The sequence below is a fragment of the Trypanosoma conorhini genome, assembly GCF_003719485.1.
Source record: "Trypanosoma conorhini strain 025E chromosome Unknown Tco_14.4_contig_00116, whole genome shotgun sequence".
NCBI classification, from domain to species: domain Eukaryota; phylum Euglenozoa; class Kinetoplastea; order Trypanosomatida; family Trypanosomatidae; genus Trypanosoma; species Trypanosoma conorhini.
The window spans coordinates 16,061-34,384 of NW_021704202.1; the positions used below are offsets into that span (position 1 = coordinate 16,061).

Consider the following 18,324-nt stretch of genomic DNA (forward strand, 5'->3'; position numbering starts at 1 on the left):
CCCTTTTTTACTTTTTGTCCTGCTTTTTACTTTCTTGCCTCTCTCGCAGTTTCTCTTTCTCTTCGTTATTTTATTTACTCTTGCTTACGGATAAATACTCCTCGTGCTCCTTCCCGTGCCTGGCCGCCCGGGGGAGCTATGGCTGAGTGCCTACGTGTGTGTGTGTGTGTGTGTGTGTGTGTGTAAAGATGTACGCGCCCTATGCACAAGTGTTATGTATGTGTGGCAAACACCGCCGTGTGGTTAATGACCGTGCGGCTGTCCAAGCAAGCAGTCCGAAGAGGATCCGCCAGGCGCCCCCCCCTTCAATGCCTGTCGAACCCCTTCCCTCGCCTTCGCACCCCTGAGAGCTCTTGCAGCGGCAACGCAAGCAGACAGCTGTGGGAAGGGAGGGGGAGGAGGAGCCACACGCGGACACACACGCAGAGATACAGAAATTATATATATTTAGAGAGAGAGAGAAGGAGAGAGCGACGCGGCCGCAGCCTCTGCGGGCGGCAACGATGCAATCAAATGCAAGCGGCAGAGAAAAGGCACGGGCGCGGGAAGTATAACGCAAGGGAAACGAAAAAAAAAAAACTGTAGAAAATAGAGGGTGACAAGGAGTGTGGGAAACGCACGTTCGCCGCACAGCAAAGAAGCAACGGGGGAAAATAAAAGAAGAAAGAACAGTAAAAATAGAAAAAAGGCGTGGAACTTCTACCCACCACAAAGGCTCCCGTCGGAGAAGGAAGGAAAATAAAGCGGCCGAGGGACGGTGGGCGCAACGAGGAGCAAACAAAAAAAAGCAAAAAAAGAAAAAAAAAGGGCTCAGCGTGTGGGCGATGAGCGGGGGGACGAAGGCGGCGGCGTCCCGTAGCACAGGGAAGGCGGAACGCAGACACACACACACACAGCACCCCCCCCCCGCCCGAAAAGAAAAAAAACCGTGAGGCCACCAGCCGTCGCCTCTGCTAAGAAAGCAACAATAAAACGTGCGAAGCCCACACACCCCCACACACACACATAAAAGTGGAGTAAGTCAAAGGAGGAGGGACGCACAAAAAAAAACAACGAAGAAAACAACGCAGGATACAAACGTGTTGATATGAACCTGGATGTGTACAAGGACGCATTTAGCACATGATCTTTATTTTCATGTTTGGGGGGCTTTTCCTCCACCAACACCTGCATTGGACGCCGGGTAATTCCGCTCCTTCCCATCGTCGTCGTTCCTTCCCTCCCCTGTCCCCAGTCATGTGTGTAGTCGCGTGAGCCCATAAATGTAAATGCATATATATATATATATGTTTATTTATTTATTTACTTATCGGTTTGTTTATTTTACGTGTATGTGTATATGTATATATGTGTGTGTTTGTGTCCGGGTGTCTCTCCTGCATGCGCCCATTGGAGAGTGTTTTGGCGACGCCGGCACAAGTCACTTCTCAGTTCATGTTTGCTTGATTCCGTTTGAGTTATTTTTGCATCTGTTATTATTTGCCTGCCTGCCCGCTGCGTCGAGCCCAATCGCCACCGACGCCGCAGCCCGGAGAGCGAAGAGCGGAAGAGAAGCAAGGAAGAAATGCCCACGCAGCACGCGGAGCGGAGGAGTGTCCATATACAACGAAAAAAAAGGAAGACTTCACGTGGCAAGAAGTAAAAAAGGGGCGAGGAGCACCAGGCGGCGCGGCGTCAGCCTGTGCAGAAAGTATCACGGCCGCATGATGAAGAGCGGGTTCCCATTGGGCTGCGGGGGCAGCTGCGTGGGCAGGTACGAAATCGGCTGCAGCGGCTGCATGCCGGAGTGGGGCAGCGCAGGATAGACGCAGTAGTACGTCGTCTGCAGAGGCGGCGGCGGAGGCGGCGGAGGCGGCGGCAGGGTGTGCGCGTACGGGACGTACTGGACCGACGGCGCGGGCGGCATGCCCACGGCCTGCACCACCGGCAAGCACGGCGGCGGCGGTGACTCCGGTGCGCCGTACCGGCCCGCGCCGCGCCGCCCGCTGCCTTCGTCGGGCGCCAGCAGCGAGTCTCCGCGGGAGTCGCCGGACAGCCCCCCCGAGACGGAGCCGTACGCCAACGAGGGAGACATCATCATTAACGGGGCCGAATCCGCGTAGCATGGCTGCAGGGGGGCAAAGGTGGCCAGCGGGGGGTAGCAGGGGATCACGGGGCCCGGGCCCACGTCGTTCACGACCATCCACGGCAGCAGCCGGGCCGCGTCGCGCGGCAGCCTGCCGTCGTCCTTCCTGTGGCCCGGCTCCCGCTCCTTCTCGGGGGCCGCGTGGGCCTGCGAGGCGCCTTTGCCCGGCGCCCTCGCCCTCGCCCTGGCGGCGGCGGCGGCGGCGCCCTTGCGCTGCGTCCCACCCTCCTCGCCAGCAGGCGGGTCGTGCGCCTCGGCCTCCGCGCGGGATGCCGCACGGCGCGCCGCCTCCCGTCGGTGCCTAAACGCGTTGGCAAACCTCGGCACGGTGCCGTAGAAGTACTTCGTGCCCTTGCGCTCGAAGCACCAGATGAGGAAGCCGCCGTCAGCGACGAGCTCGCCTGTCTCCTTGTCCCGCAGCCAGTGCGGGTCACTCGCCTGGGCCTCGCGGGCGCTCTTGCACTCGTCGTGCACGAAGGAAAGCAAGACGTTCTCCAGGTGGATGGTCGCGTCCACCTGCCAGCTGCCGCCCCTCGCCTGCCGCGCCTCCGCGTCCTCGGCGCCTTCAGTGGCGCCTGTGCAGCTGCCCTCCGCACTGGGGTACTGCGCCCCCTGCGTCTGCTCTGCGGCCGCCGGCACAAACCGAATGATGTCCCCGCGTCGCACCTTCAACGGGAATCCGCCAGAGACACCCGCGCCGTCGGTGTCGCCGGCTGCAGCCTCCTCCCCGCGCTGCGCAACGTGCACCAAGGCATCAACGCAGACGACGTACACCTCGTTTGAGCTGTGCGTCGCGGCTGGGATGACGACGTCGTCCGTTTCTATGAAGCCGGCAAGGGTGAAGAACTGTTTGTGGAAGCGGGCGGCGGCCAAGCCATGGCCCGTGCAGCCTGTCTCCCCCGCATCCACGCTGCTGCTCGAGGAGTCGTCGACGAGTCGCGCCGCCAGCGGCAGGGGCCGGGTGTCCGGCTTTGCGCCTGCCTTCGCCTCAAGCTGGAGGCGATACTGCGCCGCAAAGGCCTCGCACAACTCCGCCGCATGCTCGGCGGTGACGGCGCCGCAAACAAACGCCCCGTCAATCCACATGGAGTGCTCCGCTGTGTTTTCGTGCAGGAGGTCCACGCGGTTCCGCATCTCACGCAGGAAGCAGAGGAATGGAATGTTCGTCTTCAGTGCGCGGAAGCTCACGGGGAGCATGGGAACGCGCGGCAGCCCGCACGCCTCCTTGCACTGCGCGTGGAAGAGCCACGAGGCAAACAGCATGGCACGCACCATGTTGTGGTCGCCGGCCGACCTGCGGAGGAATATCATTAGCTCCAACGTCGGGGCCGCCGCGTCGGCGTCGGACGTCTTCAGCTCACACCCAATGCCGCCAATGACCGTGACGCAGGCACCGCCCAGCACCACGCAGCCCTCCGGTGTGTCCCGCCGGTCGTTGTAGAGGAAGGCCACGGCGCAGGGAACCGGGCGAACCAAACGGTGGTGCCGCGCCGGGTCTGCCATGTAGCACTGGCGCAGCTCATTGGTCGTCTCGTAGAGCCGACACGCGCGGGCGAGGTCCATGCAGGCCGCGTAGTACTCCTCCCGGGTGAAGGCAATGGGTGGAATTACGTCCAGCCTGACGTCTGTGTTTGCGTCGCGACGCAAGTAGTACCGCACGTAGGGGTCGCAGCGGGCCTCGTAGAGCTGCCCGAAGAGCTGGGACTCGGGGGACGGGAAGAAGTCCGCGGTCATGGGAATCAGCGCGATGACGCGGCCAGAGTCGCCGCGTGCAGGGCGGAATGGCGCCTCGCGGAGTATCTCTGCGCTCGGTGCAGCACCCATGCCTCTGTGTGCGTGTGTGCGTGTGTGTGTGTGTGTGTGGCTGGGCGGGAGGAGAGGGGGTTTCTTCGCCTCGCGTACGCCGCGCCAGCACCGCTGCCGCGAAGGGGGCGGGGGCAAAGCAAAGAGAAGGAGGAGGAAGCAGGCACTTGACGGACAGCCGCGAGCGGGCGGAGGGGTGCCCGCAGAGAGAGAGGAGGGAGATGGAAAGAGGGAGGGAGGGAGGCAGAGAGATAAAATACACGCACAGAAAGAGAAATAAGTACAGAGGGGGGAGAGAAAGACACACACACATTACACACCGCCTCCGTGCATCACCAGCAGCAGCTGCTGCTGCACCTACCGGCCCGGGCGGCGTCGTTCCACCCCACCCCCTTCTTCTCTTGTTTTTTTTTGGTTGTTTCCACCGCAAAGGAAAAAGAAGAAAAAAAGCACAACAAAACAGGAACATCGAAAAGGCCGTTTAGTTGCAGGAACCAAAAGAGAAGAAGGGGAGAATTACATAACAGGAATGCGTGAAAGCCGCGGAGGCGCAGAGACAAACCAAAAAAAAGAATGCAAAAAAAAAGGGGGCGTGTGGTAAAGAAAAGCAAAAAAAAAAGTAAGGAGCAGAGTGCGTAAAATGCGTTTCGTGTATCACTCCAAATCCTGCATGATTGCTGAGGAGGAAGAAAAAAAATAAATAAATGACTGAAACAGCAATAACCGCAAGTCCGTAGTTTATATTGTTTTTCCAGTAGGATAACGGGGGGGGGGAGGCGATGGCAAAAGCCTCTCCCCCGCCGCAGCGGCAGCACGCAATACCCAGGGGAAGAGGGGACAACGATGCAAGCATGTAGATATCCATAAACGCATGCGCAGACACACACACATGTGTACATGTATGATGCGGTGGCGTTCGCTTGACGTTGGCTGGGTGAATCGTCGTCGCCGCACTCCAAGGGTCGTTCGCTCCCACTCTCTCCCTCGCTCGCACTCTGTGGGTGCTGTCTCCCTGGCAAGGACCTCCCTCCCCCATCGCCTCTCCTCCTCTCCCTCCTGCGAGGAAGAGGGGAAAGGTGAGGAGGAGAGGCAGAGATAGACACACACTCACCGCGTCCACGGCCCTACCGAAGCAGCCCAAGGACGTGGCTGCACCAGTAGGGCAAAAAAAAATAGCAACACTCCTCGTCAACCCCTCGCTTCGTATGATCACGCACTCGAACGGTGACCACCTGCTTTACCGCTGTTGCCGCTCTTCAGGTTTGTGGTCGCGGCACTGCGGCTAGACACGCGGTAGAGGCGGCTCACCATGTCGTTGACGCACGTGGCCCACCGGCTGGCGTGCCCGCTGAGGTCCCGGAAGACGTAGTTCCGCTCCTTTGTCACGGCCCGAAAGAAGTCCGCCGAGGTCGCCCTCGCGTGGAGGTCTGCGGTGACTGGGATGGTGTGCTTCACAGTGCGCGTCGAGAGCTCCACGAAGAACAGGCGTGGAAGGTCCGTAAGGACGAGGAGACGCCTGCCGGACATCCGCCTTAGCATGTTGCTCCCCTCTTTGCGCACCAGCGAGCAGTGCACGACCCCCTCGCCATCCCCCAACACACCCGGCTGCAGCTCCAGCGAAGTGTCGCCGGCGAGAAAGGTGAGGTTCGACTTTTTTGGCGCCTGCCTCCAGTCAACGCCCGCGAAAAAGGGGTGCGCCTTGAGCTCCTTGAACCCACCCAGCTCATCGGCGCCGAGGCGGTGCGTGGGCTCGCGTCGCAGGAGACGCCCCACGAGGTCCTTGGCCGCCGCAGGGAAGCGCGGCGGGAACTCCAGCTCGCCGTCCCGGTAGTCCTTTATCTTGCGCATCACAAACACGGGGGTTTCCGCTTGAAACGGGCTGCTGCCTGCGAAGAGCTCAAAGAGGACGCAGCCCAACGCCCACAGATCACTTGTCGCACTCGCCCTACTCACGCGCAACATCTCCGGCGAGATGTAGGCGGGGGACCCGGCGAAGCTGTTCGCCGCGAGGTCGCTGAGGTAGCAGGCGCAGCCAAAGTCCACGAGGACCACGTGCTTGTCCTCCGTAACCAGCAGGTTGCATGGCTTGACGTCGCGGTGGACGACCCCGGCGGCGTGCAGGTACTCCAACGCCAGCACAACGTCGGCGAGGAAGCGGGGCGCCAGGAGAGCCGTGCGTTCCGGCCTGTGGGTCTTGATGTGCTGCTCCAGCGTGTCCCCCAGGACGTGCTCCATGACAAGGTACAGCTCGGCGTCGTCCTCCGCCGCACCGTACACCCTCACGATGCACGGGTGGCGGAGGGAGGCGGTGAGTTTCAGTTCGGACCCAAACGACTTGAGCATCTTCGGCCACCGCCGGAGACGTGACTTGTCGATGCGCTTCACCGCCACGGGCCTGACGATCACCCCCCCATCGGCGGCAGCTGAGGCCCTGTCCTTCCACGCCGTAGATGCGCCCCCCACCTCGGCTCGGCTCGTCGCAGGGCGGAGGAAAGGCCGCAACAAGCTGCTGCTGTCCTCCGTGAAGGCGTCGTCCGACAGTGGTGCCTGCAAACAAACGATGTCTCTCAGCAGCCTATTCAGGTGGGGCTGCAACGGTGGCGACGAAGTTGTTAGCGGCTTCAACGACGGCGGCATTGCTGGCGATGCTATTAACGGCGGCGACGGCTGCAGGGTCAGCCTCTCCGTTGAGGCGGGGCTGCAAGGGTCCGGCTGCATCAGGGCGTCGGGGCTTATGGAGCTGGTGCCACTGACTGTGCTTCGCGCCGCTGACGGTTGCTCCTCCTCGCCGAACAGCTCCACGACAGAAACGGGATGCCCCGTTGCCGCGTTGGAGCAGCTCTGTGCGGATAGCCGCGGGAAGCTGACTCGCGACGGTGCGGGGCCCTGCCGCGCGGCGGGGACTAGCAGACTCAACTCCCCTCGCAGCACCTCCCCAAAGGAGCCCGCCCCCAGCACCGCACCGCGCAGCACCCGCAGTCGCTCCAGCGGAATGATCAGGCGGCCAGGCACCTCGAGCGTGGTGTCAAGCATGCCACGCAAGCTTCCAGAGATGCGGCACCGTGCGGTGCCGCTGTTCGAGTCCCCAGGAGAGGTTATAGAGGACATGATTGGACTAAAGCCCCACCTACTCTCGTGCTGCGGGGTATAATGCCGTATTGCGTCCGGAATGTGCAGCAGCGGAACGACGCCAGGCCCCACTACAGTGGAGCCCTTCTGCGGTATCAACACCGCATCCGCGTCCGACGCGGAAGCCGGTTCTGACTTCGAGTTTGTCATTTGTTCCGCCCCTATTCACCGCTCCGCCCTTTTCTCTCTATTTTCCTCTCTCTCTCCCTCACTATTTGCCGTTCTCTCTCTCCCTCTCGTTCCTTTTGCCAATTATTAGTATAAACAAGTGTCAGGTTAAGCTGGTGTGGTTAAATGTGCAAAGTTGTATGTATATATACATACATGTATACACTAGAATAAAAATTACTCTAGTGTGCTGGCTGAGCGGTGTGTGGCTGTCTGGGACGCCCAGCGCGTTTTCGACCCGCTCCGCACCTGGCCGTGGAGGGAGCTAGCACGCTAACGACTACTTTGGTGTTGGCCAGGGGCTCGTGGGCCGCAAATTTTTATTACGTCCTTCTACAACTATTGAGGCACGGCAGAGAGACGGGGAGGGAGAAGAAGAGAAGCATGATGCGCAGCACACATTCCCCCACCACAGCACCCACCAACAAAAACACCATCGCAGTGCGCCTATTTTTTTTTGTCGCCTCGTGTTCCATTCACCTTGACGTGCTGCTACTGCAGCTCGTCGTCCCCGGCGCCGTGGCTGAGAGAACCCCCAGGCGGGAAGCGTGTGCCTGCTCCCGCCCGCCGCCGCCCAGAAGGCAGCGCCCACGCAGCTGCGGGAACGCCAGGACTGCAGCCCCCTCCGCCCCGCATCCGGGGGCCAGAGCGGCAGCTGCGGCGGCGCCTGTCAGGCCCCAAAAAGAAAGAAAAACCTCGGAGCCCGTGTGGGTGTGGGTGTGATCGGTCCCCCGTCGCACATCACGGGACTCCATAGGAGGCTGGGAGGATGCGGCGGCCGCCAGAGCTACACACACACACACACCGTGACCGCTCGGGCGCGCTTGTCTTCATCCCTTTCCGTGCGTTCGTTGCCCTCGCAACCCGCCGCAACGCGCCCCCGTCACTTCGGTGGCTTCAGTTGCCCCTTGCGGCGCCTCCACCACTCCTCCTGCTGCTTTGCCTCTCTTCGCCGCAGCATGTCCACTGCATCCTGCCCAAGCTCACGGTGGTCAGGCACGGAGAAGAGCCGGTACTCGCCCATCGTCACCGGCTCAGGTAGTTGCCCTCGCGCGTGCTGCCGCTTGAAGTGGGAGAGGTTAAACTCCATATCCGTTTGCAGCCGCGGCATGACGTGCTGCTTCCACCGCTCCTGGACCTCCCTAGTGCTCTGCTCAGGTATCTCTGTGTGCTCGGCCACGCGCTGCTGAATCGCCTCCTCCTCCTGCTTCATCTGTGCGCTATACTGCTCCACGTAGTAGTCCCACTCCTCCTCGGAGAGTTTTCGGCGCCACTGCGGGGTCTCCGTGCGCCGGCGCTCGCTCTCGTAGTGCCACAGCCACGGGTTCCACGTCCCCTGCACCGAGCGCCGCTGGAAGTGGAGGTGGGAGGCGGAGAACGGCAGGTCGTAGTCGTTGGCGGTGTTCACCAGGCGATGCAGCCGCAGCCAGATGCCCATTGGGCTCATGAACTTCGTCTTGTAGCTCCGCTCGCTCCCGTCGCGGTAGACGCCGGTCACGCTTGTCTCGGCCCACAACCGCGGGCGGATGTCAATCGTCACGCTCGGGTACTTTGCGTGGAAGGCGGGCAGGTGTGTCGCGAGGAACTGGCGCGTGTTAGGCGACCCCTTGCCGGGGCAGTAGGAGAGAATCACCTTCTTGAGGCAAAGCTCGCCGTTGCGACTCATCGTGCCAAATCTAATCGCACCCTTTCCACACAGGGAAGCCGTCGTCCACAGCCAAGGCCACGCGACGCAACAATGGAAGAGGAAGAGGAATGGCGTGCTGCAAGGCATAAAAGAAACGCGTAAAGGGCAAGTCAATCAGAAAAGCAAAACAAAAGAAAAAAAAGGCAATCCAGTAGCCTTGTTTCCAGACACACCTCCCGTGAAAGTTGTCTGCGGCGGCTAGGGCTTGCCCATCCGCGCGCGCTGCATGGTCCACGGCATGCGCGCGGAGACGGGCTGCAGTCCAAAGCGAGCGCCACTCACGCGCGCCTTCAGCGGCCCCTTCTCACCCGAGACACCGTCCATCATGCGCTCAGCGGGGTCCGCCGTGTAGTCCGCCAGCTGACGTTGGACCTCGCGGAGAAACCCACGGTGGGCCCACGGAGGCGGCGGCACAACCGACGACCCCGCGCCGCTCAGCGTCAACTGCACCGTGCGGTTGACGAGCCGCGAGTGCGCAACAACGGGCTTGGAGCCCTGCAGCTGGTGGTAAGCCCTCGCCACCCGAGGAAATGGGCCCAGCAAGAGCCCAGCCTCCTCCACTAGAAATTTCAAGGTCGTGAAGAGCGGCCACGTGCTCCAGTGCTCCGTCTCTCGCGGCACGTCATCACCGTCGCTCTCCAGCGAGGTCTCCAGGCGGGTGACGAGATCTATCAGCTGGCTGTGCGTCTGCCGCGTCGCCTCCATTTCGGTCGTGCTCCGTGCCAGAAGGACGTCGTCCACGGCGCGCAGCACATGGTCGGCGACGAGCGCCGCATCCAAGTACGCCTGGAGTTGCCGCTGGTGCTCTACGCCTTCCGGGGCAGCGGCAAAGAAGTAGAGAATGTGCTGCGGGCTGTGCACACTGCGCAGTCCCCCCTCGGGGGCGCGCAGCAGCGGCAGTGGCGGCTCCTCCGTCGCCGCCTCTGCCCCGTCGCGGGAGGCCGCCCCGCTCGTGCCCGGTGCGTGGATGGCAAGATATCTGCCGGGGTGCGAGAGACGCCAAAAGGTGTCTGGCCGAGTCGTCGTCGTCGTCGGGCGGGCGGGTTCCAGCACAAGTGTGTGGCGCTGCCGCAAGGCGCGCAGCAGGAGCAGGCTGTGGTGCACCGCGGGATGCCAGAGGACGGCCGCCTCACACTTCACGACAAACATGCGAATCCACCCACCTTTTTTTTTTCCTTGTCCTTACTTTCCTCGCCTTCCCGCGCAATTGGCGCGCTCGACTCGCCGCAGCACACGCCTTCCGCCGTGCCTCGGCAACTAACTTCTCAGGGCAAACCCGAAAAAGAGAAGAAGGAGACGCGGTGGAGCACACGCCAGAGGCATTACAGGCAGACGCGCAAAACCGGGTTACCGGGAGGCCACGCGTCCGCAGCACGACACGCACCGTCCCCCCACCACCACCACTCTCTTTCGCAGCAGGCCCACCCTACTCCTTCCTCGCCCGCCGCTCCCACAAACTCTTCCACCGTACTAATAGAGGCGACTTGAAGTAGCAGAAATATTTTCCCCCGCCCCCCCTCTCTCTACATGTGTTTGGCACCCGCCACCCCTCTTTTTTTTCTGCGTATTTCTTCCTTTTTCTTTTTGTTTTTAATGCGCCGGGGTTTTGGTGGGGTTGAAGTGGGAACCACCGGTTGACGAGAAATTCATTCCTCCCACCAAACGCGTATGCAAAGGGGCAGCAGGGGAAAAATAAAGACACAATACCCCCGCTCCTACAAAATTTTCTGCGCACTTTACTAAAGTTTTGGACCCACACACCCCAATCTTTTTTTTATATAATTTCCCCCTCCCCCTCCGCTTGCAGACAATAGACCCTTTTTTTTTGCCTGACAGAATACACGTTTTCCTACTTCCTCTATTTGCTTCTGCCTCCTCGCCTGACTAACCCCCTCGCTCACAGGTCCTCACTCGTCATGGTGAGCATCGGTGGGTTGATGTGGAAGTATGGGCGGATGAACTTGCCGTCGGCTGCCCACACATCGCCACCCTTTGACTGCGCGTAGGCGCGTGCGTTCTCACGCTTGAACTCCTCCGGCCAGTCCTGGTAGTACACGTGGTAGAAGGAGGAGTAGAAGACTGAGATGTAGGTGAGATAGAGGAAGGAGAAGAGTCCACCCCAGTTCATCAACACACGGAGCTTCGTCATGCGGGTGGTGTCGCGGAGGCCAAGCTGGTACATGCACTTCCAGTGCCACTCGAACACCTGCTTGCGGGAGGCGCCCAGGAGGTGCATGGGCATCTCATCCCATGCCGCCTTGAAGCGCTCGGTGGAGTGCATGTCGCCTCCCAGAAGTGGGCGGCTCGTGCGCAGCATGAGGGCGCGGTGCGATGCCGTGAAGCTCACGGCAGGTGGTGTGCGGCGAAGCATCCTTGTTGGTTGGCTGGCTTGTTGCGCTTGTCGGTTTTTCCCTACTCTCTCACTCTGCTACCTGTTATTCCCTTGTTGCCTGGAGGCCCTGTGTTGCTTCTAACGACAGCAAAAATAGGGCCAAAGCGGGCGCAATCGAAGAAACAACAACAACAAAAAAAAAGATGGACACAGACAGGCATACACAAGAAGAACAGGAGAGCAACTTGCACTGTCGTTGAAAGAGGGACATTTAGTCGGCGTTTATTGGGGGTGCGGGGCGGGGCGGGCGCCTGTGAGCTGCATCCGTGCAGGTTGGTCACCAAAGCCTGTACCACGCCGACGGGGGCGCTGGCTTCCAGTGCTTGTTTTTTGTGAGACAAACCATGAGATTCTTGCGCTCCGTGTTGCACGTGGCGATGCGTCCCGCCAGCTTCATTTCCGCCGGGCAGTCCAAGCTGCAGCGCAGCAGCTGTGCGTTGAGGGCGTGGCATGGGTGCCTCGGGTGCAGCTCCAGCTTGGCGGGAGGCACTATGCGTTGATTGTACTCACGCGTCCCCTGATCCTGCCAGCCTGTGACAATCTCAAGATTACGACCGCTGTCGTGTCGATAAATCATGTTGCGAATGATGTGGCCCCCGCTGCGGCGATTGGGATCCGCCGGTGCATCAGGGTCCGCGCTCATCACCTCCAATCTGCCTTGAATGTGAAGTATCCTCCTCCCGCGCTGCTTGCCAGGGATCGCTCCCGTGCAACAAGTGCCGTTGGTGGTGTGTGCTGCAGCTGCTACTGCTGCTGCTGCGGATTGCGCTCTTCAGCCTACCAGATTGGGAGAAAAGTGGGACAGAGACAGCGGTATCGCGCTACAGGGGCAACACACAATACACCCCAAAGGCAGGGCAAGCGCGTGCGCACCCGCGGCGAGGGCCCGTCAGAGTGACAAGGGCAGGCAAGCAAGCACAGCAAAGTATTCCGCACCGCTACACTGGAAAGGGAAATCGCGTCTGCCAGCGGGTGTTGTACCTCCCAATGTTGCTCACCGCCCTAGAGATACCGCGTCGCTCCTTCTCTAGCAGGCGCGTTTTCGTGGTGAGCCCCTGCCCACGCCTCTCGTTGTTCATGCCACTTGCATCCTCGCGAGCCAGCGGCATGCCCGTCCTGGGATTGCGTACCGCCGGCATGTATTTATAGTACTGATACGGCTGCTGTCTGCCCCACATCCACGTCGGCTGCAGCCACATCTCACGCTTGTTGTGCGTTGGCTGAGCGGGGCAGCGGACACAGAGGGTGTCATGGAGCCACTCAAAGCGACAGTATTCGCACCGCAGCTTCAACTCATCCCGCGAGAGCACAAGCTGTGGGTCCTTCGTTTGTCCCTGTATCTTATTTATGTGGTGCGTCGTCTTACCATCCAGATTGTTCCGCGGCAGCAGCACATGGGCGTTCACTGGGCCACTGCACTTTCCTAGAGGGAAAAAATTCATCAGAACGCCAGTGGCACGCACATGGCGCAAGGGTCGTGTGGCAGCCTGCATGAATGCCCCCTAATGCAACGAGGACGCCACCTGCGAGCCTGCTCCCTTAAAGAGATGGGCGCATGAGGGATGAAAGACGCAAATAAACACAAACTCCGCTTGCGGGGGTCCAAAGCAAGGTAAGAAAAAAAAAAAAGTTAAAAATGAATTTGGCGTCTTTAACGTTCCCCCGCGATCCGTCACTTCCTTCTGCCCTGCCTCTTCCTTTAATTAGTTTACACGAAAGAGGTCCACGTGCTCCATCTCGCAGGCGTGAATGTCACCCGCGATGATGAGCGAATGAAGTGGGTCACCAAAATCAACCTCTCGCAACTCCCGCATTGTTCCAGCGACAACTTGCTGCGTCGTGGAGCCCACGCGTGCCAGGCCAATAGCCACAGTGCTTCCATCTGCCGCCACTGCACCCCCTTTTCTCTCTTGTTCAACCTCTAGTATCTGATCAATGGCCTCTGTGATGCGCATGTAGCGTGATGGCTCGTACACTTTACGCCCACGCGCCAGATTCTCGTCGGAGATCTCCTTGACTTTGATGTCAAGTAACACCAATGTGTGGAGACCCATCGCTCTGTTAGACTTAAGTCTGTCGTACCACGAGTCTGGGCGCCATGTTTCCGTCCAAAAGCAGAGCGAGAGTACTTGACCAAAGCGATAGAGCTGGAGCCCACAGCAACCCACAGCATTAATGATGGAGGCGTTGTGAATGGCTCGGCAGGTAATACGCTGCTTATGGCATCGTACCACCAAATCTGAGTGCGTCGTAGCCCCAAATACGTCGCCAACAACAAGCAAGACAACCTTTTTTTCCGAAGCTTCCTGCAGCACCTCCCCACTCTCCACCATCTCTCTGTCAGCCACCAGAACGGGTCTGTCGTACACGCTAGCCAGCTCCGCTGCCGAACTATTGATGAGAAAGGAAGTGTAAGCCTCCAAGTATACAATGTCCGCCTCACGCACCGCCTTAAGTCCTTTTAGTGTGATATCACTGGCATCGCCAAGGCCCAACCCAACCAGTGTAAACATAAGCGTCCCCCTGAAGGTCAACAAGTTGATAAAAATAAAAATAATAATAATAATGGTAATAATAACAATGCGACTGGGTGGTGGTTTTCTTCCTTCTTCTGAAAGCGATAGAGAAGGGAGAAGAAAGGGGTGGTGATAGTTTGTTTAAACGCGTCTCACATTCCGCTCCGCGCAGGAGCTCGCAAATGCCCATCCACCAGCAAAGAAACGAATTTAAAAGGCGTATTACGATTAACGGGACCTCGTCGGGGACAGACGAAGTGGCAGTCCCTAGGGAGCCCCGCACCCATCAGTCTCCCTCACATGGAAGTTAGCAGTAGGAGGAGGAGGACTTGGAGTGGGTGACAGGAAAACAGAAACCAAAAACAGCACACCCCACCTTCCAACGCGGCATCATTGCAAACAAAATGCAGGTTATGGGTAAGGTAAAACAGACCAGTCTAACACGAAGTCCCACACACATTTAATTTGGTCCCATCTGACCGCAGAATCCTTCCGGAGGCTTCTACAATGGTGGGACAAGAATAATATGAGGTGGCAGATGGCAGAGAGCAATTGGAATGCACAAAGCAGTGTTCCATTACCCCTGTAGCAGGGCGCATTTTATGCGTTTCCCCAAATAGGAAAAGGGTGTTTACTTGTCCCAGTACTTTGGCTCAGAGAGGAACGGAGCTAGCGCAAAAATCAAGCCGTGGGAATAGCACTCGGAACGGTTCAAATATCCGGCTGTCAGTATTCCCATCGCGCCCTGCCCAGACCTTACGTCTGTCTGTCCAGTCAGCTCATCCATCACCTCAGCCAACTCCTTGCCTTCGTTGAGAATCTTGGACATGAGTTTTTGGCTCATCTCGAAACGTGCAGAAGAGCCTATACCACATCTCCCAGTAGAGCGCTCCATCACATACATCCAACCACATTCAAACCATCGATCTGAAATTTTCTCCAGCCCCCCTTCCAGCCCAACACCATAGTGAGCCTCAGGAACAAGACGCAGGGCTTCTTGAGCACGATGTTGTGCACCTTGCTGCGACTCCTCGGCCGAAATGGGCTGTGCACGAACAATGGAGGTCACCGCCACAGGACGAACCTCGTGCTGAGTACTCGGAAAGCACATACGAACAACAGCCTGGACGCACTCCAGCTTCGCCTTGTTGGTAGTGCCCACAGCCCACACTATCATCTCCAATTTTTTGTGTAACTGCTAAAGGGTAGGCAGAAGAAGAAGAATACAAGCATCGGAGAGCAGTGAATTTGACCAGGTGCTCCAAGAAGAAAGAATACTCTCGTTGGGGCCCAAACCCCCACAAAAAGACTTTTTCGATGCCTCCTCGTTCTCTAAAAGGCCCCATACGCACCCATACACTTCCTCCCCACCCTCCCTTCCCCTCAAAAAAAAGAACACACACAACTGTATACATTGATGCCAAAGCATCACGCTCGCATTGCAGCACCACACTCCAGTGGGGCAAAATATAAAGAGGAAAATAAAAACTCAAGAGGAGAGGAAGATAAACTTTGGTAACTTGCATTCAAGAATCCACTAACACACCCAGATTTATTTACCTGGCAACGGCAGTTATCTTACTGTACTACTTTGCCTTGGGTGTGTGCTCCAAAATGCCGATGCCCCCCAACCCACCAGCAGCGCATATGCTGATAAGGCCATGACGCTTGCCTGAACGGCGCAGTTCATTTGCCAATGAAGTTACAAGGCGTCCACCAGTGGCTGCAAAAGGATGACCAAGCGCCATAGCGCCTCCATTAACATTAAGTTTTGAAAAATCAAACTTTTCCTTCAGCACAACCTCCTTTGAACCAGTGTACCTTTCAAAGAATTCCGGCGACTGTAGACATTTGATGGTGGCAAGCACCTGTGCGGCAAATGCCTCATGAATCTCAAAGAGGTCAATATCCTTCACCGAGAGGCCTGCCCTCTTCAAAGCGGGGCCCCACCCAAGTACAGGAGCAAGTAAAAGTTGTGGGTAGGGATCGATGGCCGAAAAGTGCCAGGTTTTTAGGCTGATATCTGTAGGATATCCCAGCTGCTTGGCCTTATCCTCCGACATCAACAGCATGGCACTGCCACCATCTGTCAACCCGCTTGAGGTAGCGGGAGTGATGGTGCCATGCGGTTTTCGAAATGCTGGTTTCAAGGTTGGTAGCTTTGCCTTCATCTGCTCAAGGTCGCTCTGAACGTATTCATCCTTTACGAACTCAGCAGTTTGCCCATTCCTTGTCACAGTTACTGGGACAATTTCATCCTGCATGTATCCTTTCCTTACCGCCTCACTTGCGTTTTTGTGCGATGCAATTGCAAGAGCCTCTTGGTCCTCACGCGCGATGTTGTTGAGCTCCCCAATTAAATCTGCGTGCCATCCCATTGTCCTACCTGTGCTTCGCTCCTCCGCGGCCAGGGGTTTTGGCAGCCAGCGTAGAGGATTGTATCCGGCCTCTTTGAAGAACTCAGGAACAGCCGCAAGGCCCTTCTTCTTGCCTTTGGTGAGCTTTATCAGCCCATACGAAACAGTAGATGGCAACATTAGAGGAGCATTACTCAGACTATCGCTTCCCCCAGCGATGACGACGTCAGCGTGGCCACTCTCGATCATCATCACCGCTTGGACCATGGCGTTCAATCCTGTCGCACAGGCCATACTGGTAAGATGACCCGTGATATTTTTAGGGAGATTCAGATCGATGACAATCTCTCGAGCGCAATTGTGGGCACTAAGTTGTAGAACGACATTGCCCCAAATAATGTGGTTCACCTCCTTGGGATCCAGTTTGGTCTTCTTCAGGAGGCCCCCGACAGCAGCCGTGCCCAACTGCACGTTATCCACCGTCATAAGGGAGCCAAATGACTTCGCAAAGGGCGTCCGTGCACCCGTCACGAAGACTGCTCGCTGCTTTAGCAACACTCGGCCACTCCGCATATTGTGTTTTTTCCGCAATATATAATAAGAGCCTACACAAACGAAGAGCAACGTATTAACAGGAGGTACAGAAGAAGAATGATGGTTGTATCCTAGAGCCACAAGGGCCCTCTCAGAGTGGAAATATGGATAGTACACACAGGGACCACCATCAACCGCATGCGGGGGAGTGGCAAGAGACATCACTTGCCATGATAACAGTGACACCCAGGCGTAAACAAATACGTCCTATGTGTATATAGAGCGTATTCAATAGTTCAACGGGGCCCAATTTTTGGGCAGTAAGCTCCTCTGTGTATTGTTGTGGAGCAGCTTGCGCCTTCAAACAGGCTCAATGGCCGAGACCAGCAAAAAGAGATCAGGGCACTTGGCAAACAAAAGAAGCTACATCAGCACTACTGCCGCCATCAGGCCCCGGAACAAATGCATGGGAAGCAAAGAGAAGGTGGGGAAACTGTCACACACACACACACAAAGAAGAAACAGAGAAAAGGGAAAATGATCCCACCCACACCCTCAAAGCAAAGGGGCGCGTACTCTGACCCCGGAGGCGGGGGACAGGAATGACCCAGGAAAGAAATGGAGTCACTACAAATACAACACTACCAAACACTGAACGGCCAACGACAGTTCACATGCTGCTCGCGCATAGAGGAAAAAATGACTCCGTCCCCACCCCGTTGCGTCACCGGAAGTGCGGCACCAGAAAACAATGGGACTCCTCCAACGCGCACACACCCAGCAACCCTCAGCAGTCAAGATAACCCAACAGTGCCTCCTCAGAGCAACGAAAAGGCTTTGAAACACGCGAAACCAGCATGCATGCAAATGCCCCCGGGAGACCCCGCCAGTGGGGAGGCCAGCAATACCGAAATCCCCCGCTGTTCCATATTTTTTTTTATCTAAGCGCGGCCGGGACTGCCTTCATCGTAGTTTGTTTTGTATGGCTGCCCCGCTCCCTTTGTAGGGAATCAGTCGTCCTCGCCGGCCACCGCAAGGCAGAGCGGTTCACTCGAGACGGCCGCGGTCGCATTGTTTCCTCCGGACCCGCCCCGTCTGGGAGGTCGCACGGCCTGCAGCATTTGGGGGCGCAACTTTGGTGGTTCGGCGTTTGACAAACGGGTTTTCGCGCGTGCCGCGGTACCGCGGTGCTCGAGTGGAGGAAGCCGTCGGTGGAGCTGCCGCTTCCGCCGCCCCGGGCGTGACGCTGCCGGACTCGGTGCGAGTCGATGGGTGGGCGGCCCGCTTCACGGCGGACAGCGACGATGCGTGGGCCACGCACAATGCGCAGGTTGGCGAGACAACAAATCGCCCCATCGCTTTTCGCGGACCCCGCGGGCGGCGCGGCCGGAAGGAGGCAGATTGGGCTGCGCATGGGCGCTGTGTTAGGAAGTATTCGCGAGCAGACGCGGGGGAAATACGCGCCACCCGCCGCCGCATCAAATAAATCAAGCGCGTCCGGGTCTCCGTCCGGAAAAGAGCAGCGCCCCGCAAGAGACGCAGGGACGACGGCTGGGTGGATCACCGAGAACCCCCGCGCATTCGGCAGACGGATCGCTCATCCGTAAATATCC

At 58.2% G+C, this 18,324-nt stretch overlaps 13 protein-coding genes across 13 annotated transcripts in view, besides 14 other annotated features; 1 reads left to right on the plus strand and 12 right to left on the minus strand.

The window, feature by feature from the left end:
* The first annotated feature begins 154 nt into the window (after positions 1-154).
* Positions 155-184: a microsatellite.
* Positions 185-449: 265 nt separating this feature from the next.
* Positions 450-474: a microsatellite.
* A 301-nt stretch (positions 475-775) lies between these two features.
* Positions 776-806: a microsatellite.
* Positions 807-874: 68 nt separating this feature from the next.
* Positions 875-899: a microsatellite.
* An 85-nt stretch (positions 900-984) lies between these two features.
* Positions 985-1,006: a microsatellite.
* Positions 1,007-1,258: 252 nt separating this feature from the next.
* Positions 1,259-1,361: a microsatellite.
* Positions 1,328-1,371: a microsatellite.
* A 322-nt stretch (positions 1,372-1,693) lies between these two features.
* On the minus strand, positions 1,694-3,949 carry Tco025E_02794 (uncharacterized protein; the record flags this gene model as incomplete). Its single annotated transcript, XM_029369717.1, has 1 exon — positions 1,694-3,949. One exon carries the CDS (start codon positions 3,947-3,949, stop codon positions 1,694-1,696), a length of 2,256 nt encoding a protein of 751 aa, XP_029230175.1.
* A 5-nt stretch (positions 3,950-3,954) lies between these two features.
* Positions 3,955-3,988: a microsatellite.
* A 144-nt stretch (positions 3,989-4,132) lies between these two features.
* Positions 4,133-4,230: a sequence feature (GA-rich).
* A 720-nt stretch (positions 4,231-4,950) lies between these two features.
* Positions 4,951-4,985: a microsatellite.
* A 152-nt stretch (positions 4,986-5,137) lies between these two features.
* Tco025E_02795 (protein kinase) lies at positions 5,138-7,207 on the minus strand (the record flags this gene model as incomplete). The annotated part of the gene is made up of 1 exon (XM_029369718.1): positions 5,138-7,207. One exon carries the CDS (start codon positions 7,205-7,207, stop codon positions 5,138-5,140), a length of 2,070 nt encoding a protein of 689 aa, XP_029230176.1.
* A 32-nt stretch (positions 7,208-7,239) lies between these two features.
* Positions 7,240-7,295: a microsatellite.
* A 314-nt stretch (positions 7,296-7,609) lies between these two features.
* On the plus strand, positions 7,610-7,948 carry Tco025E_02796 (uncharacterized protein; the record flags this gene model as incomplete). Its single annotated transcript, XM_029369719.1, has 1 exon — positions 7,610-7,948. The coding sequence occupies one exon, from the start codon at positions 7,610-7,612 to the stop codon at positions 7,946-7,948; it is 339 nt and encodes a 112-aa protein (XP_029230177.1).
* A 160-nt stretch (positions 7,949-8,108) lies between these two features.
* On the minus strand, positions 8,109-8,999 carry Tco025E_02797 (uncharacterized protein; the record flags this gene model as incomplete). The annotated part of the gene is made up of 1 exon (XM_029369720.1): positions 8,109-8,999. One exon carries the CDS (start codon positions 8,997-8,999, stop codon positions 8,109-8,111), a length of 891 nt encoding a protein of 296 aa, XP_029230178.1.
* A 29-nt stretch (positions 9,000-9,028) lies between these two features.
* Positions 9,029-9,055: a microsatellite.
* Positions 9,056-9,110: 55 nt separating this feature from the next.
* On the minus strand, positions 9,111-10,061 carry Tco025E_02798 (uncharacterized protein; the record flags this gene model as incomplete). Its single annotated transcript, XM_029369721.1, has 1 exon — positions 9,111-10,061. The coding sequence occupies one exon, from the start codon at positions 10,059-10,061 to the stop codon at positions 9,111-9,113; it is 951 nt and encodes a 316-aa protein (XP_029230179.1).
* Positions 10,062-10,809: 748 nt separating this feature from the next.
* Positions 10,810-11,283, minus strand: Tco025E_02799 (cytochrome c oxidase VIII (COX VIII); the record flags this gene model as incomplete). Its single annotated transcript, XM_029369722.1, has 1 exon — positions 10,810-11,283. One exon carries the CDS (start codon positions 11,281-11,283, stop codon positions 10,810-10,812), a length of 474 nt encoding a protein of 157 aa, XP_029230180.1.
* Positions 11,284-11,581: 298 nt separating this feature from the next.
* Positions 11,582-11,947, minus strand: Tco025E_02800 (uncharacterized protein; the record flags this gene model as incomplete). Its single annotated transcript, XM_029369723.1, has 1 exon — positions 11,582-11,947. The coding sequence occupies one exon, from the start codon at positions 11,945-11,947 to the stop codon at positions 11,582-11,584; it is 366 nt and encodes a 121-aa protein (XP_029230181.1).
* Positions 11,948-12,021: 74 nt separating this feature from the next.
* Positions 12,022-12,064: a microsatellite.
* Positions 12,065-12,242: 178 nt separating this feature from the next.
* Positions 12,243-12,797, minus strand: Tco025E_02801 (uncharacterized protein; the record flags this gene model as incomplete). The annotated part of the gene is made up of 1 exon (XM_029369724.1): positions 12,243-12,797. The coding sequence occupies one exon, from the start codon at positions 12,795-12,797 to the stop codon at positions 12,243-12,245; it is 555 nt and encodes a 184-aa protein (XP_029230182.1).
* Positions 12,798-13,007: 210 nt separating this feature from the next.
* Positions 13,008-13,817, minus strand: Tco025E_02802 (diphthine synthase; the record flags this gene model as incomplete). Its single annotated transcript, XM_029369725.1, has 1 exon — positions 13,008-13,817. The coding sequence occupies one exon, from the start codon at positions 13,815-13,817 to the stop codon at positions 13,008-13,010; it is 810 nt and encodes a 269-aa protein (XP_029230183.1).
* A 28-nt stretch (positions 13,818-13,845) lies between these two features.
* Positions 13,846-13,886: a microsatellite.
* A 565-nt stretch (positions 13,887-14,451) lies between these two features.
* Tco025E_02803 (uncharacterized protein) lies at positions 14,452-14,997 on the minus strand (the record flags this gene model as incomplete). The annotated part of the gene is made up of 1 exon (XM_029369726.1): positions 14,452-14,997. One exon carries the CDS (start codon positions 14,995-14,997, stop codon positions 14,452-14,454), a length of 546 nt encoding a protein of 181 aa, XP_029230184.1.
* Positions 14,998-15,406: 409 nt separating this feature from the next.
* On the minus strand, positions 15,407-16,750 carry Tco025E_02804 (thiolase protein-like protein; the record flags this gene model as incomplete). Its single annotated transcript, XM_029369727.1, has 1 exon — positions 15,407-16,750. One exon carries the CDS (start codon positions 16,748-16,750, stop codon positions 15,407-15,409), a length of 1,344 nt encoding a protein of 447 aa, XP_029230185.1.
* Positions 16,751-17,758: 1,008 nt separating this feature from the next.
* Tco025E_02805 (uncharacterized protein) lies at positions 17,759-18,067 on the minus strand (the record flags this gene model as incomplete). The annotated part of the gene is made up of 1 exon (XM_029369728.1): positions 17,759-18,067. The coding sequence occupies one exon, from the start codon at positions 18,065-18,067 to the stop codon at positions 17,759-17,761; it is 309 nt and encodes a 102-aa protein (XP_029230186.1).
* Positions 18,068-18,271: 204 nt separating this feature from the next.
* The window catches only part of Tco025E_02806 (uncharacterized protein), a gene marked incomplete at both ends in the record, with an annotated part of 303 nt that continues 250 nt past the window's right edge, over positions 18,272-18,324 (minus strand). The window contains one exon of the mRNA XM_029369729.1: positions 18,272-18,324. This exon is cut by the window's right edge and continues 250 nt beyond it. Coding sequence (XP_029230187.1) covers positions 18,272-18,324 — 53 coding nt within the window.